Source organism: Amblyomma maculatum, chromosome 1, assembly GCF_055883805.1.
Source record: "Amblyomma maculatum isolate TAMU_Amacu chromosome 1, ASM5588380v1, whole genome shotgun sequence".
Taxonomy (NCBI): domain Eukaryota; kingdom Metazoa; phylum Arthropoda; class Arachnida; order Ixodida; family Ixodidae; genus Amblyomma; species Amblyomma maculatum.
This window is the reverse complement of record NC_139344.1, coordinates 48,904,110-48,916,768: the sequence shown is the minus strand read 5'-3', so window position 1 is coordinate 48,916,768 and position 12,659 is coordinate 48,904,110. Positions and strand designations below refer to the sequence as shown.

At 46.2% G+C, this 12,659-nt stretch overlaps 1 protein-coding gene across 3 annotated transcripts in view; it reads left to right on the top strand.

Annotated features, from left to right (window-relative positions):
• LOC146202319 (plasmolipin-like) overlaps positions 1 to 12,659 on the top strand; it is a 64,292-nt gene that overhangs the window by 25,274 nt on the left and 26,359 nt on the right. For all 3 annotated transcript variants that reach the window (XM_084588085.1, XM_084588083.1, XM_084588084.1), the window contains exon 2: positions 5,453 to 5,634. In XM_084588085.1, coding sequence (XP_084444211.1) covers positions 5,503 to 5,634 — 132 coding nt within the window. In that variant the 5' untranslated portion in view covers positions 5,453 to 5,502. The remainder of the gene's footprint in view (positions 1 to 5,452; positions 5,635 to 12,659) is intronic.

Sequence of the window (12,659 nt, the reverse complement as noted above, 5' to 3'; positions counted from 1 at the left end):
GCAGAAGCATATACTTCCTCCCTAACCACGCGTCATTTGACGGCCAGTTTATAGAAGCTTATCTAAAGGAGAGCTTGCTTGTGTACTAGTTAGCTTGCAGTAACTGTGACAGTAAAGAGCAACATTGCTAAAAACAATTTGTGCACAGCAAAGCAGAAGGAAGAAAACATATAATTATAAATAGAAATTATAAGCTTATAGTGCTAATCAGCTCTATCGGTTAATTTTCATTATGCTTTTGTTAGCTTTGATTTGTTTGTACAGTACCATCAAAAATTGGCTTTAAAGGGACACTGTAGCGGTTTTCAAATGTACCAATACTATAGGCTTTTGAAGTAGATTATTTGTTGATCGTGCCTGTAAAGTTATTTTTTCGATTATGCATAAAGCCCCTGTTCAATCGTCGAGTGAAAGCGCACAACTCAAATTTCCCACGTCCCACGCGACTGCTACAGAGGAGGAAAGCGGAGGGAGAAACTTCGCTTCTCCGTCTGTCGTGACGTCACAGTGAGGAGCCGGAGGCATTCAGAGCCAACGGAAGGGGTTTTCGGCGTGTGCTGTTCTTCGTTTTGCGTGTGTTGCGGATGTACAAAACACATTAACTTAATGTTGTGCATCTGATACAACACAGCTCTGCACGTGTTCGTATGCACGAACAGCTGTGGACGCGAGGATGTAATCTTCCATTATATTAAAAGCTCGCGGCGCACAGCGGCGTTGCTGAGAAGAGAGATAAATTCAAGCCGACCAAAGGAAACTTCCTACTCGAAGCATTTTCGTAACTGTGACTACATGCAGTTTGTTCCTAATGCGATTTCTATAGAGCTTTGACAAAAAGGCATGGCTGAACCATGACGCGGTTCCTTCTGTTTCCTTGTACAAAACAGTCGTGACAGTCATCTGTGATCGTTCATGGACTGCAATTTCATGATGGGACGGTCAGACAGCATCGGCGCATGGTTGTATTCGAGTGTCTCGTTTTTTTGTTTTGTGCAAAAGCTTCGCGCAACGGCTTCTGTGCTAAACATGGACAACTCATCAGTAGCACGCGCTGATGATTTTTGCAAACTAGCAGATGATTAAGAAGAGCCCATTGCTGTGTCGAAGCTAGGTTGTGAAGACTGCGAGATCTTTTCCAGCACGGCACGTGTCTGATATGTTCGTGGAACCCTTACGGGAGTATTAGAAGATAAGGAGTGCGGAGGAGATGCAGCTTGGCTTTAAATATACATGAGCCATCAATTCACTAAAGGTGTATTGTGACAGTACGATAAAAAGGAAAGGCTTTCAACGTCTGCTAACTGTCGTATGACTCAAGCAGAATTCTGCGCGCATTTGACTTGGTCTTCAGCACAATGGCCCCGTCAATGCCTGGTATGCATTGCAGAGCTCCGCAACCGCACTTCGCTTATTGTTCGTTTGTCTGGTGGCAGCTGTGTACTGCTTCATCCTTTCTATAAAATTCTTCGTTTCCCCAAGCTACCACGACTGGCATTCAAAGCGGGATTTGGTGCACCAAGCTTTGGGTTCATTTTTCACAACAATGACCTTTCGGGCGGGGCGAGAGGCCTGGACGGAGGTAATCGGCTAGGGCATTGTTCGCTGCCCTTCCTTCCCAGGAATATGCGGGCCGATGTTTCGCTGAGGGCCATGTAGTTTCTGCTAATAATAACACACACTACTTTTCAAAATGCCTCACGGTAACCAAAACAAGTTTTCATGCCAAATTTACGCTCCCCACAACGGAAGTGCTGCATCGCTTGTGGGCGTATCTGGTACGGATACATGCGGTAAAAATCCCGATGGTCATTCATGTGGAAATGGCATGCTACAATGACAATCACAAAGCCGCAGAGAGCTGCGATCGACACAGCGCAGCGAAGGAGCCGCATCTGCAGCTTCCCCGGTCCTCAGAATGTCGTCACGCGACACCTTGGCCAATCACGGCCGGCGGCGCGACCCGCGGTGAGCCCCGTCGCGCGGGCTGCATATTTCTGCTGAAAAAAGGCTATTTCTGCTTTCTTCTACCTAACTTCAATCTGATATTCGAGTTCGCAGCATGAAATACTATGGCTTTCTGCTGAATGCCCAACTTTTGCAAAAAGTGCTGCAGTGTCCCTTTAAGGAAAAGAAAGGCATAGTATACTGGATGTTCCGGCTAAGTGTAACCAAGCTATTTAAAAAATATATGAATGGCCTAGTTTGTAGCATTTTGTTTTGTCGTTCAAGAAGGTAATATATGCATCAGGCAAGAGGTGAAAATGCAGAAGTTGTGGATAGTCTTCAAAGGCAGCTGACGGGAATCTTCCCCCAAGCTACTGTTTATGCACGGTAGTTCTTTCATTAGGCATAAAAGGTAACTCTTGTGAGAAAAAAAAAAAAGCATCCGCATGGCAGCACTGCCACTTGAACAACCTGAGACTCATATTGGTGAACAAAATTAGCTTTTATGGTTACGGCGCTCGACTACTGTGCCCAAGGATGCGGGATCGAATCCCGGCCTTGGCGGCCACTTTTTGATGGAGGCGAAAAGCAAGGCGCCCGTGTGCTGTGCGATGTCAGTGCACGTTAAAGAACCCCAGGGGGTCGAAATTTCCGGAGTCCTCCACTACAGAGTCTCTCATAGCCTGAATCTCTTTGGGATGTTAAAACCCCACAAACCGACCAAAATTAGGTTTTACTTGGAGAGTCCTCTCCTTATAAGGCTAGGCTGTGTTTACTCTGGGCAAGAGATAATGTGCCAGTAGCTGGTGTCAGGTGATAGGTTTCTTTTAAAGCCACCAAATAAAGCTGCGTAAATGGTGCATGCTGCAAGCACTGCAGCGAGTTGTTTTTCGAGATGATCTAGAGCTTCTGAATTGAGTTTGTTCCTCAAACGTATAATTTTAAAGTTGGCAAATTAGTCTTTTCTAATTAGCTTTGGTGAATAATAACAATACTGCAGACTAGGCCACGATACACTTGAAAACCTTCAAGGTTGGTTTCGCTGGGCTTGGACTGTTAGTTTTTCTTCATAGGTTACATTTAGCTGGGACACCTGCTCAAAACTATATTGCTCCTCAGTGGACATCTCAAATGAGTCTCAAAAGAAGTGAGGAACGGGCTGGAAAAGCAGGTGGAACCAGCAGGCTCTACTCAGATAAGGCGAATGCCGGTTTGCTATTTTCTAGCGCTACACGGCAAAAGGGCTGAAGGAGACTGAGTGTGGTATTCAGCTAAGGGGCTCATAGCTTCTCAAGACTTTACTGCAGCTGCCCCAACCTATGACAAGGCCTCGAATGCCATATTTCTTCTTTCCCTGCAGTGCTCGCATCTGCTCCTAACTACATCGACTGTCAAATTTAAAAAAACTTCAGTTCACTTTTAGTGAAAAGCAGCCGGTATGCGCAAAAACCTCAGTGAGTCGTGCGTGCACTTTTGCAGTGATATTCAATGTGTTGACTCAGGCATGCTACCAAATGTAGTCTGGGTTTCAGCCAGCCTGTGTGCCATGGTGGTATATTAGCTTTCCTCCAGACTGATCATTCATTATTTCTCAAAGTTCTGTGCAGAACTGAAATAAGATTAGAATTCATTCAGGAGAGTATTTGTTTGATATTTATTCTACCTTTAAATGAATTACGCTCTGCATTCTCAACGTGGTTGGCATAAAAGGGTTAGCACAGCGGACTAAACTGAAGTGTGTTGGATTGGTCAGGTGCCTGCTGTTCGTGCACAGTGTGTCTAGCTGACCTGACCACTGTGCACTCGTAGCAGGTGCCTTGGCAGTCCTGCATATAACATATGAATCTCTACTAGTACACTTCCACAGTGCTGAAACAGTTCGTTTTTTGAGCATGCAGAGCCAGCCTGAGTGTTGGAGCGTGACAGCCACTTCTGTCGTGCTTTGTCGTGGTTTTGGGCCTGCTATGCTATTGATGCTGCCATCTCTTTTTAACTCAGTGGTATTTTGGTAGCTGTAATGAGGCTTCAGTAATAATTGGTGTCTTGTGTTTGCCTGCGTACAAAAGAGGCCACTGCTGCTGAAGTGGAGTCCGTATCCTTGCAGATATTCAGCAGACGAATGCGCCACTGCAGTGGGTTTTTATGATATAGCAGATTGCTGTTCTCGCGTCACTGTCGAAAAGCCATGAAGAGCACAACTCTACGCAGAGGGCTGCAGTGTAGGCCTCTTTTTTTTTTTTTTTTTCTTTTTGCATAGATTGGTGAACTGCACATGGTTGGAGAATTTTTTATGGCTTTTGCATGGAGGTCTTGCTTTTCTGTTCGCAACTGATTTAGCTTGGTCGAAAGATAGCCTGATAGTTTTAGCATAACGTGGTCTGCGATACCTTTCTGCAAAGCACTGTCTGTGCACATGCACATCTCTGAAGTACCAGCTGTTGCTAGCTGCTCATGCACAGATGGTCTGAAAGGGAAGAGGTGGCAGGTGCGAGTGCATACATGCTACTGCTCAGGCACAGTTTTTATACCTGTGCAAGCAGATAGCAGTCGCGGAACGCCACAATAAAACCTTTCATATTTCCATGTGTTCAGACGTGTGAAGATTCCAAATTATAAATTTTGTACGCGATTGTACTTTGCCAATGTGCGAGCAAGAACTAATCACTTAGCAGTTACCTTTGCGAAAATCACTAGACCTTGCAGACTTGGTTTGTTGCACAGTAGAAGTGGAGTGAATGTACACTCCATAGGACAGGAAAGAATTGGTGGTGTATTGGCAAACAGTTATCACTGGGGTTTTCTCTCTAGTATTACATTTTTGTCCCATAATATGGGCAAAGCAATTTTTAAAAATGTGGAGATACATAAAAAGTTGTCGCTTTTAGCTGTGTTTAATCATATGCAATTATTCATTATTTGTCATCCCACTGTTAGTGTTCATTTTTTTTCTGTCCCCATTTTTTTAATGCCTTTTTTCTTTTCTGTATCATGACCCAACCAACGAGTTCAAATCGTAAGTATCTAGCATTGTCAGGTCATGTCATTGAGTAAAAGTTCCCCGGAATGGTTTAAAAGAGTACTAAAAGGGAATAATAAATGAAGTCACAGTGAGAGGTTTGTGTCCCAAGATTACAAATTTGCACGAGAACAGAAAAGTCAGAAAATTTCACTAACCCATGCATTTCTGTTTTGGTGGCAAGTGCTGTCAAAATTTAAAAGCAGCATTGCAAATGCTGTTGATGTATGAGAATGCAAAGCGAGACTTGCTATGGTCCTATTTTGCTGTCATTATTTCCTAATGGTTGTATGTATGTAAGAAACCAAAGTTAGCTGTTGTCACACCATCCGAAAATTTGAGGACGAGTGTGAGTACTGCTGTTTAATGTTGCAAATTTGAACATGGAACTGGCATTTTGTTTTGAGATGAGTGGAGCTGTTCTGCTGCTACTAATTCTTTTGTGCTGGGCATTGTTCAGTCTTGCTCCTGTGTGGTTTCTCTTTGTTGTAGGAGGTCGCGCCAAGCACACTGTTGTCCTTGTTGCTGCACCCACTGGCAGAATGCAGGGCCAGGGCTTCCCCGACTCCCACACGACCACGACAACCACTACCACAACTAGGACTGCCTCATGGCTGGTGTTCGACCCATCGTATTTGCGCACCTTGCCGGGTATCCTCAAGGGAGCCCAAATCGTAAGCTGCATTTAGCCTTGGTAGAAAAATGTTGTTGCGGGGGGAATATAAGAGAGGTGTGCACACTGCTCATGTAAGAAACTGTTTTGCACTGATTGTATAATGTTCAGCTGCTGTGCGCGCCTTTGAGAATGCTTTTTTTTTTCATGACCTAAATTATTTGGTTGCAGGAGCAGAGCACAAGCAGCATGAATCTTTTGCCCACTGCTGCCTGTCTAGAGCTTAGGCACTCATTCGACACTTCGGTTTTCTTTCCTGTCCACTGGACAAATTGAGTGTTATATAGTTTTCACCGCTTTGGCACCTATGCGCTGCATAGGGGTTTTCAGAGTGCACAACTCATACTTATAGACCATGCAGCTGTGTACTTCTGTCCCACATAGTATGAAGTGTTGCATCAAATGCTCAGTGTAACCTCACTGAAGGGGAAATGGCGCGAGTCTTGTTAGAGGTGGGTCTCTGGAAAGGAGATGCGAAGCAAAAGGGCAAGAGCAATGAAGTTCATAAAGAGTAGGGCATGTAGGTCTCTGGCAAGGGAAAACAAGGAGGGAAGGGGAAAGAGTGTGTGCAGTGTTAATCTGCGATTGTGGCATTTCATTCTGCTCATTTGTGCTGTGCATGCTTGGCAAGAAGTTGTAGCCAGGGTAACAGGGTAAAATAATCTTGGTTGCTGAAGTTTCTCGTACATGTGCAGCTCATGGAAGCTCTGCAAGCGTAAGCATTTATAACACTTATTTGGAAGGCATGAAAAGGGGCGTCCAATTTTTAGGCTTGAATGGGCATCAACATTGAGCAGACTTGTCAAGCCTCTTTGTGTTACGCTCATGCCCATAGATGTGCCAGCTTTTGGAAGCTGCAAAGATATCAACATGGCTCAGCTCTTCATTACAACCCACTTTCAATGGCACCAGTAACATCAGGAACTCGTTAATTGGTTTCGATTCACTCCCAATTGGAGAGGCCCATTGGTTTCTCCCTAGCGGGCCTCCCAATTGAGAAGTCCACTTGGAACCCCAATTGGATTCTTCACTCCAATTGGGAATCCCAATTGGTTTTGCGACTACAAATTGAGAGTGAATAAACCAGTTGGGCTGGCCGATACCCTTTGGACAAGCCATTTGGGATAGGAAGAACCAATTCAATCTGACTTGGTGGTCCCAGGTGGACCCATTGCTTTTTTTGATTGGGTAGGTAAGGAAAAGAAAAAACTCTTATGGCTACTATCCCTTAAAAAGGATGCTTTTGGAAGTAAATTTAATGGCCTGCCAAACTCCAAACTCTCATCCAGCACCTTATTTACCCCTTCCTTCACAAACTCACATCCTCACATTGTGAGTACAGGATGCTACTTACAGAACCCATAAAATTTTTTGATGGCCTTGGTGCTTGTCTTTTGGTTCTGGATATCTGTGCAAGAAAGGAGGGGCATGACCTATGAAACAAACAGAAAATAAGCAGATAAAAGATTAAGAAATGAGTCGGGAAGATTACCCTTCAAACATTTTTCTTGCAAAATTGCAAAGATGGGAGAGCACATTCCAAAAAAATATGGTGCACATTCCTTGGAGAAGAGAAACCACCCGCAAGGATCGAGCTAGCAGTGCTGTTCCTGCATGCTTCTAACAGCAGATAGGAATATCGTGCTGGTAGCGTAGCCATTTTTGCTGCAGTATAAATTGGCACTTTGCTAAAAATTATTTTTGGTATCTGTGTTTTGCAAGAGGTATTTATCTGCAAAAAAAAAAAAATATATATATATATATTGTTACGACGTTTATTTACACAGATGGTAGGATCACGACGGTAGGATACGCTGGAGATTAGCACACCACAGCGGACAGACCCAGCTTCCTCGTCCTCTTCTACTTATTCCGCCAAACCTCATCTTCCTTCAATAAGGACCGCAGGAAGTGCGTGACACTGCCCCCTTCGCAGACGATGCCCGCCGGGCGAGTCAAGGTTCGTCACGTTGATAGAAGGGCTTCATGCGGGCCACGTGGACTACTTGAGTCTTCCGAGAACGACGCCCTTGGGTGGTCACGCGAGAGACTACAAAGTTTACTGCGCTGAGGCGTTCCAATACAACGGAAGGGCCAGTATAGTGGTGCAACAGTTTCTGGCACAAGCCGCGCTTACGCAACGGCGTCCAAAGCCACACCAAGTCACCAGGGACATAATTAACATCTTGATGACGCTTGTCGTAGCGTTGCTTGTAGCGTTCCTGGGAGGCTAGAGTGCGAAGTCTAGCGAGTCGACGAGCTTCTTCAGCCAAAGAGAGACTATGCGCTAGTGAAGTTTCAGCAGGGAGTGAGAAAGGCAGAATTGTGTCCAAAGTGCTTCGTGGAGGTCGTGCATAAAGAAGAAAAAACGGACTGTAGCCTGTCATTTCGTGCTTAGCAGTGTTAAATGCGTATGTTATAAACGGAAGGACTTCATCCCAGTTTTTGTGGCGGGAGTCGACATACATTGCGAGCATATTGCTAAGCGTCCGATTGGGTTCGGTAAGACCATTTGTTTGTGGGTGGTAAGGAGTTGAATGGCGAAAATGGGATGAGCAGAGGCGAAGAAGTTCTTCTACAACTTCTGCCGTAAACTGTCGGCCACGATCGCTTATTAACACACGAGGAGGCCCATGTCGAAGAATGATGGACCGTAGTAGGAACGCAGAGACATCAGAAGCAGTGGCTGATGGTATAGCAGCAGTTTCACAGTACCGCGTAAGGTAGTCTACGCACACTATGACCCAGCGGTTTCCGTTGGAGGAACGGGGAAATGGTCCTAGAAGATCAATTCCTGCCTGTTCGAATGGGGTTCGTAGTGGCATTATAGGCTGAAGATGACCCGGCGGTGAGCAGGTTGGGTGCTTGAAACGCTAGCACTGGAGGCAGCTGGCCACATAACGTTGAGTAGTTTGACGCATATTCGGCTAATAAAAACGTTCTTTAGTCCTGTGCAATGTCCTCGCGAAACCCAAGTGTCCAGCTGTGGCATCGTCGTGCATTACCCGAAGAACCTGACACCTAAGACTTGTAGGAACTACCAGAAGAAGCCGCGCACCTACTGACGAGTAGTTCTTCCTGTACAGTACACCGTCACGAATGCAGAATGAGGTCATAGGGTTCCGGGAACTTGCTGCCTCAAAAAGCGGCGCCAACTCGTTGTCGTGCCGCTGCGCAATCTTGAATTCACCAACATCAGGGAAACTTGTAGAGATAGCAGCTATATATTCATCCAGGACCTCATTGTCGCAATCAGTAGTCTCAAGTGGCAACCGTGACAAGCAGTCAGCATCACCGTGCTTACGACCACTCTTAAAAGACACAGTAAAATTGAATTCTTGAAGGCGCAAAGCCCACCGCGCAAGGCGTCCACAGGGGTCACGAAGGTTTACAAGCCAACATAAGGAATGATGGTCCGTCACAATTTTAAATGTACATCCATAAAGATATGACCTAAACCGTTGCACACCGAATACAACAGCTAAGCATTCCTGTTCAGTTACAGTGTAATTATGCTCAGCCTTGCTCAAAGAACGGCTTGCATATGCAACGACATGTTCATCGCCATTGTGGCGCTGTATGAGCGCAGCACCAATTCCAACTGCGCTGGCGTCAGTATGAAGTTCTGTTGGAGCTGATGGACAGAAGTGGCGTAGTACTGGTCCTGATGTCAAAATAAACTTTAACTGACTAAAGGCGGAGTCACAATCGGCAGTCCACTTGAAAGGCACATCTTTTTGCAGAAGACAAGTAAGGGGATATGCTAGATCAGCAAACTTCGGAACAAAACGCCGAAAATAGGAGCAAAGCCCTAAAAAACTCATGAGCTGTTTTAACGATTTCGGCGGTTTAAAAGAAGTGACAGCTTCGATCTTTTTCGGATCAGGCCCGATTCCATCCTTGTCTATGAGATGTCCAAGTACCACAGTCTGGCGTTCCCCAAAACGACATTTCTTGGAATTGAGTACCAGACCAGCTTTCTCAATACACTCCAAGACAATCTCTAATCGACTGTTGTGTTCATGAAAAGTTGTCCCGAATATCACTACATCGTCCAAATAACACATACAAATGTGCCACTTCAGCCCGCGCAAAATTGTATCCATGAATCTTTCGAACGTGGCTGGAGCGTTACATAATCCAAACGGCATCACATTAAATTCATACAGCCCGTCTGGGGTGATGAATGCAGTCTTTTCTTTATCTTCCGGGTGCATGGGGATCTGCCAATAGGCTGATCGCAGATCAACTGAGGAAAAATAGTAGGAGGCAGAATGCTATCAATGGCGTCATCAATACGTGGCAGAGGATACACGTCTTTCTTAGTAACAGCATTCAGCCTTCGATAATCGACACAAAATCGCCATGTGCCATCTTTCTTTTTGACTAGAATCGCAGGGGCAGCCCACGGACTGGACAATTCCTGAATGATGCCTTTATGCAGCATGTCACGAACTTCTTCGATTGTTTGGCGCTCTGATGGGGATACACGATAGGGCTTCTGGCGGATTGGATCAGCAGTTCCTGTATTGATTCGGTGCTGAGTACGGGAAATGGGAATCCGTGGTGGCGAGTCCCGAGAGAAATCGAAAGCCACAGTATGTTTCGCCAGAACTTCCACTAAACTGTAACGGTCACTTGTTGGCAGGGATTTGTTAATCATGGCAAGAAAGTTTGTCTCATCTTCTTCTGAGCATGCGGTAGGCTGGGAATTGTCTGTGCTGAGCACGGCCACTGATTTAAAAGTGTCTTCGTCAAAGTTGGCAAGTTTTAGACCACGTGGTAATACAACAGGTTCGTTAGAGCAGTTAGTCGTCCACAAAGAAGAATGGCCATTCATAACTGAGATGATGCAGTGGGGAATCGGAATACTTTTCTTCGCGCAGTTAAGGGTGAGTGGTTCAACCACAGCGTCGAACGCATCACTGGCACAGCTGGAACTAACAACTCGTATAAACTCTGCTGACATTGCAGGAATGACTATGTCTTCCGAAACCGAAAGCGTGCTAGGATGGGTCCGCGAATTTTCACGCAAAGCAGATTCAATTCGAGTGCTCATAGAAATGTCTCCATTGCGAAAGTCGAGAGTGGCCCCACATTGCTCCAGAAAATCGAGTCCAAGAATTGCGTCATGCATTGATCGAGTAAGTACTGCGAATTCAGTTTGGAATGTGTGGCCGGTGATAACAAGATTCACTGAACAGACTACGAGTGGGTTAAGCGGTTCGCCACCAACACCACATAATGTTGTCGCACTATCCCAAGCAAACATAATTTTACGACCAAGGCAGTTTTTAAAAGCGAGACTTATAATAGAAATAGTTGCACCTGTGTCCAACAACGCCATAGCACGTACACCGTCCACAAACACTTCAATTCGGTTTTTTAGCATCGAAATGGGCAGAGCATGGGTAAGCTAGAATCATTTGCGACCTCACCTCCATCGGCCGCACTCACTAGTTTCCCGGAGGTGGCGACCTTCGTCGGGGAGAAAGGGAGCGTCGTAGGCGCCGAGATGGTGGTGTCAGGCTACGGTCAGAGGCCGGTGATTCGTTTCGGTTCAGCACCATTCTGCGTTCTTGTCGGCTAGCTGTTGCACTGTACTCATTCCGGCCAGGTGTTCTTCTATATGAATCATCATTGTCAGCAGGAAGCCTTGTATGGGAGTTCACCCACTGTCGGCGATACTGCTGGTACGGACGACTGTTGCGGCAAAAGCGGGAAATGTGGCCGATCATTCCACAGGCATAACACACTGGCGGTTCACGTTTGTTCGATGAATAAGGCTCATCGTCGCTTGTATTAAACGTTTCATGCTCTGGATGTGGTCGACGAGGAGGACGAGAGTGCTCGCTGTTGTAGGCGTTGATGGTGAGAGGCTGGATGTTCAGGCGATGAGCAGCAGAGCATCGGATGTCCGAAGGAGACGTAACAGAGGGATCATAACAGGTAGAAGATGGGCTATTGTCTGACGAAGAAGTGCCACTGTAGACGGGTCTGACGTGGCCCCCAATATCTTGATGCCTCCGAAGCTCTTCGTGGATGATCTGGCGAATTGTATCTGCCAGGCTTGTCGTTTCAGACACATCCACACTAGCGACAGTTGTCACATTAGGCAGCCGACCAAACTTCGGAATGATACGGCGTCGCTTCAAAGATTCAAACGTGCGGCAGTGTCGTGTTACATCAGCGGTGGTATTCAAATTGTCCCTGCAGATAAGGAAGTTGTACACGTCTTGCGCTATTCCTTTCAGGAGATGACCCACTCTGTCTTCCTCAGTCATCAGAGCATCAACTATTCTGCACAGCTTGAGGACTTCTTCTATGTAAGTTGTGTAGGTTTCCCCCGGTACTTGCGCTCGTTGAGCCAGAGTCTGTTCGGCGCTCTTTTTTCGAGCATCAGCATCACCAAATCCCGCTCTCATTTCTTCCATGAAGCAATCCCAGGTGGTAAGAGATGCTTCATGATTGTCAAACCATGTTAGCGCAGTTTCTTCAAGAAAAAATACCGCATTCGCCAACTTGGTAGTCTCATCCCAGCGGTTGTATTTGCTCACCCGATTGTAGTGGGTGAGCCAGTCATCCACGTCTTCCCCAGGCTTGCCATAGAAGTGCCGGGGTTCCCGATAAGGCTGTGCGGTGGTCGGATGGGCTGCTGGCGTTGGCTGCGTTGAACCATCTGCTTGCGCCATCTCCGTCCGAAGGGGGGGTAGCCCAGCAATTCTTCTGCTCCAGCGAAGTAGGAGAGGTTCCGTGGTGATCTGTAGCCCGCAAACTCCACCACACTTGTTACGACGTTTATTTACACAGATGGTAGGATCACGACGGTAGGATACGCTGGAGATTAGCACACCACAGCGGACAGACCCAGCTTCCTCGTCCTCTTCTGCTTATTCCGCCAAACCTCATCTTCCTTCAATAAGGACCGCGGGAAGTGCCTGACAATATATATATTAGTAGAGCATAGCTAGCTTAGTGGCTTAGCCCATCAATCTGCGTCAGCTGAGTGGCATTTGCCGCCAAAAG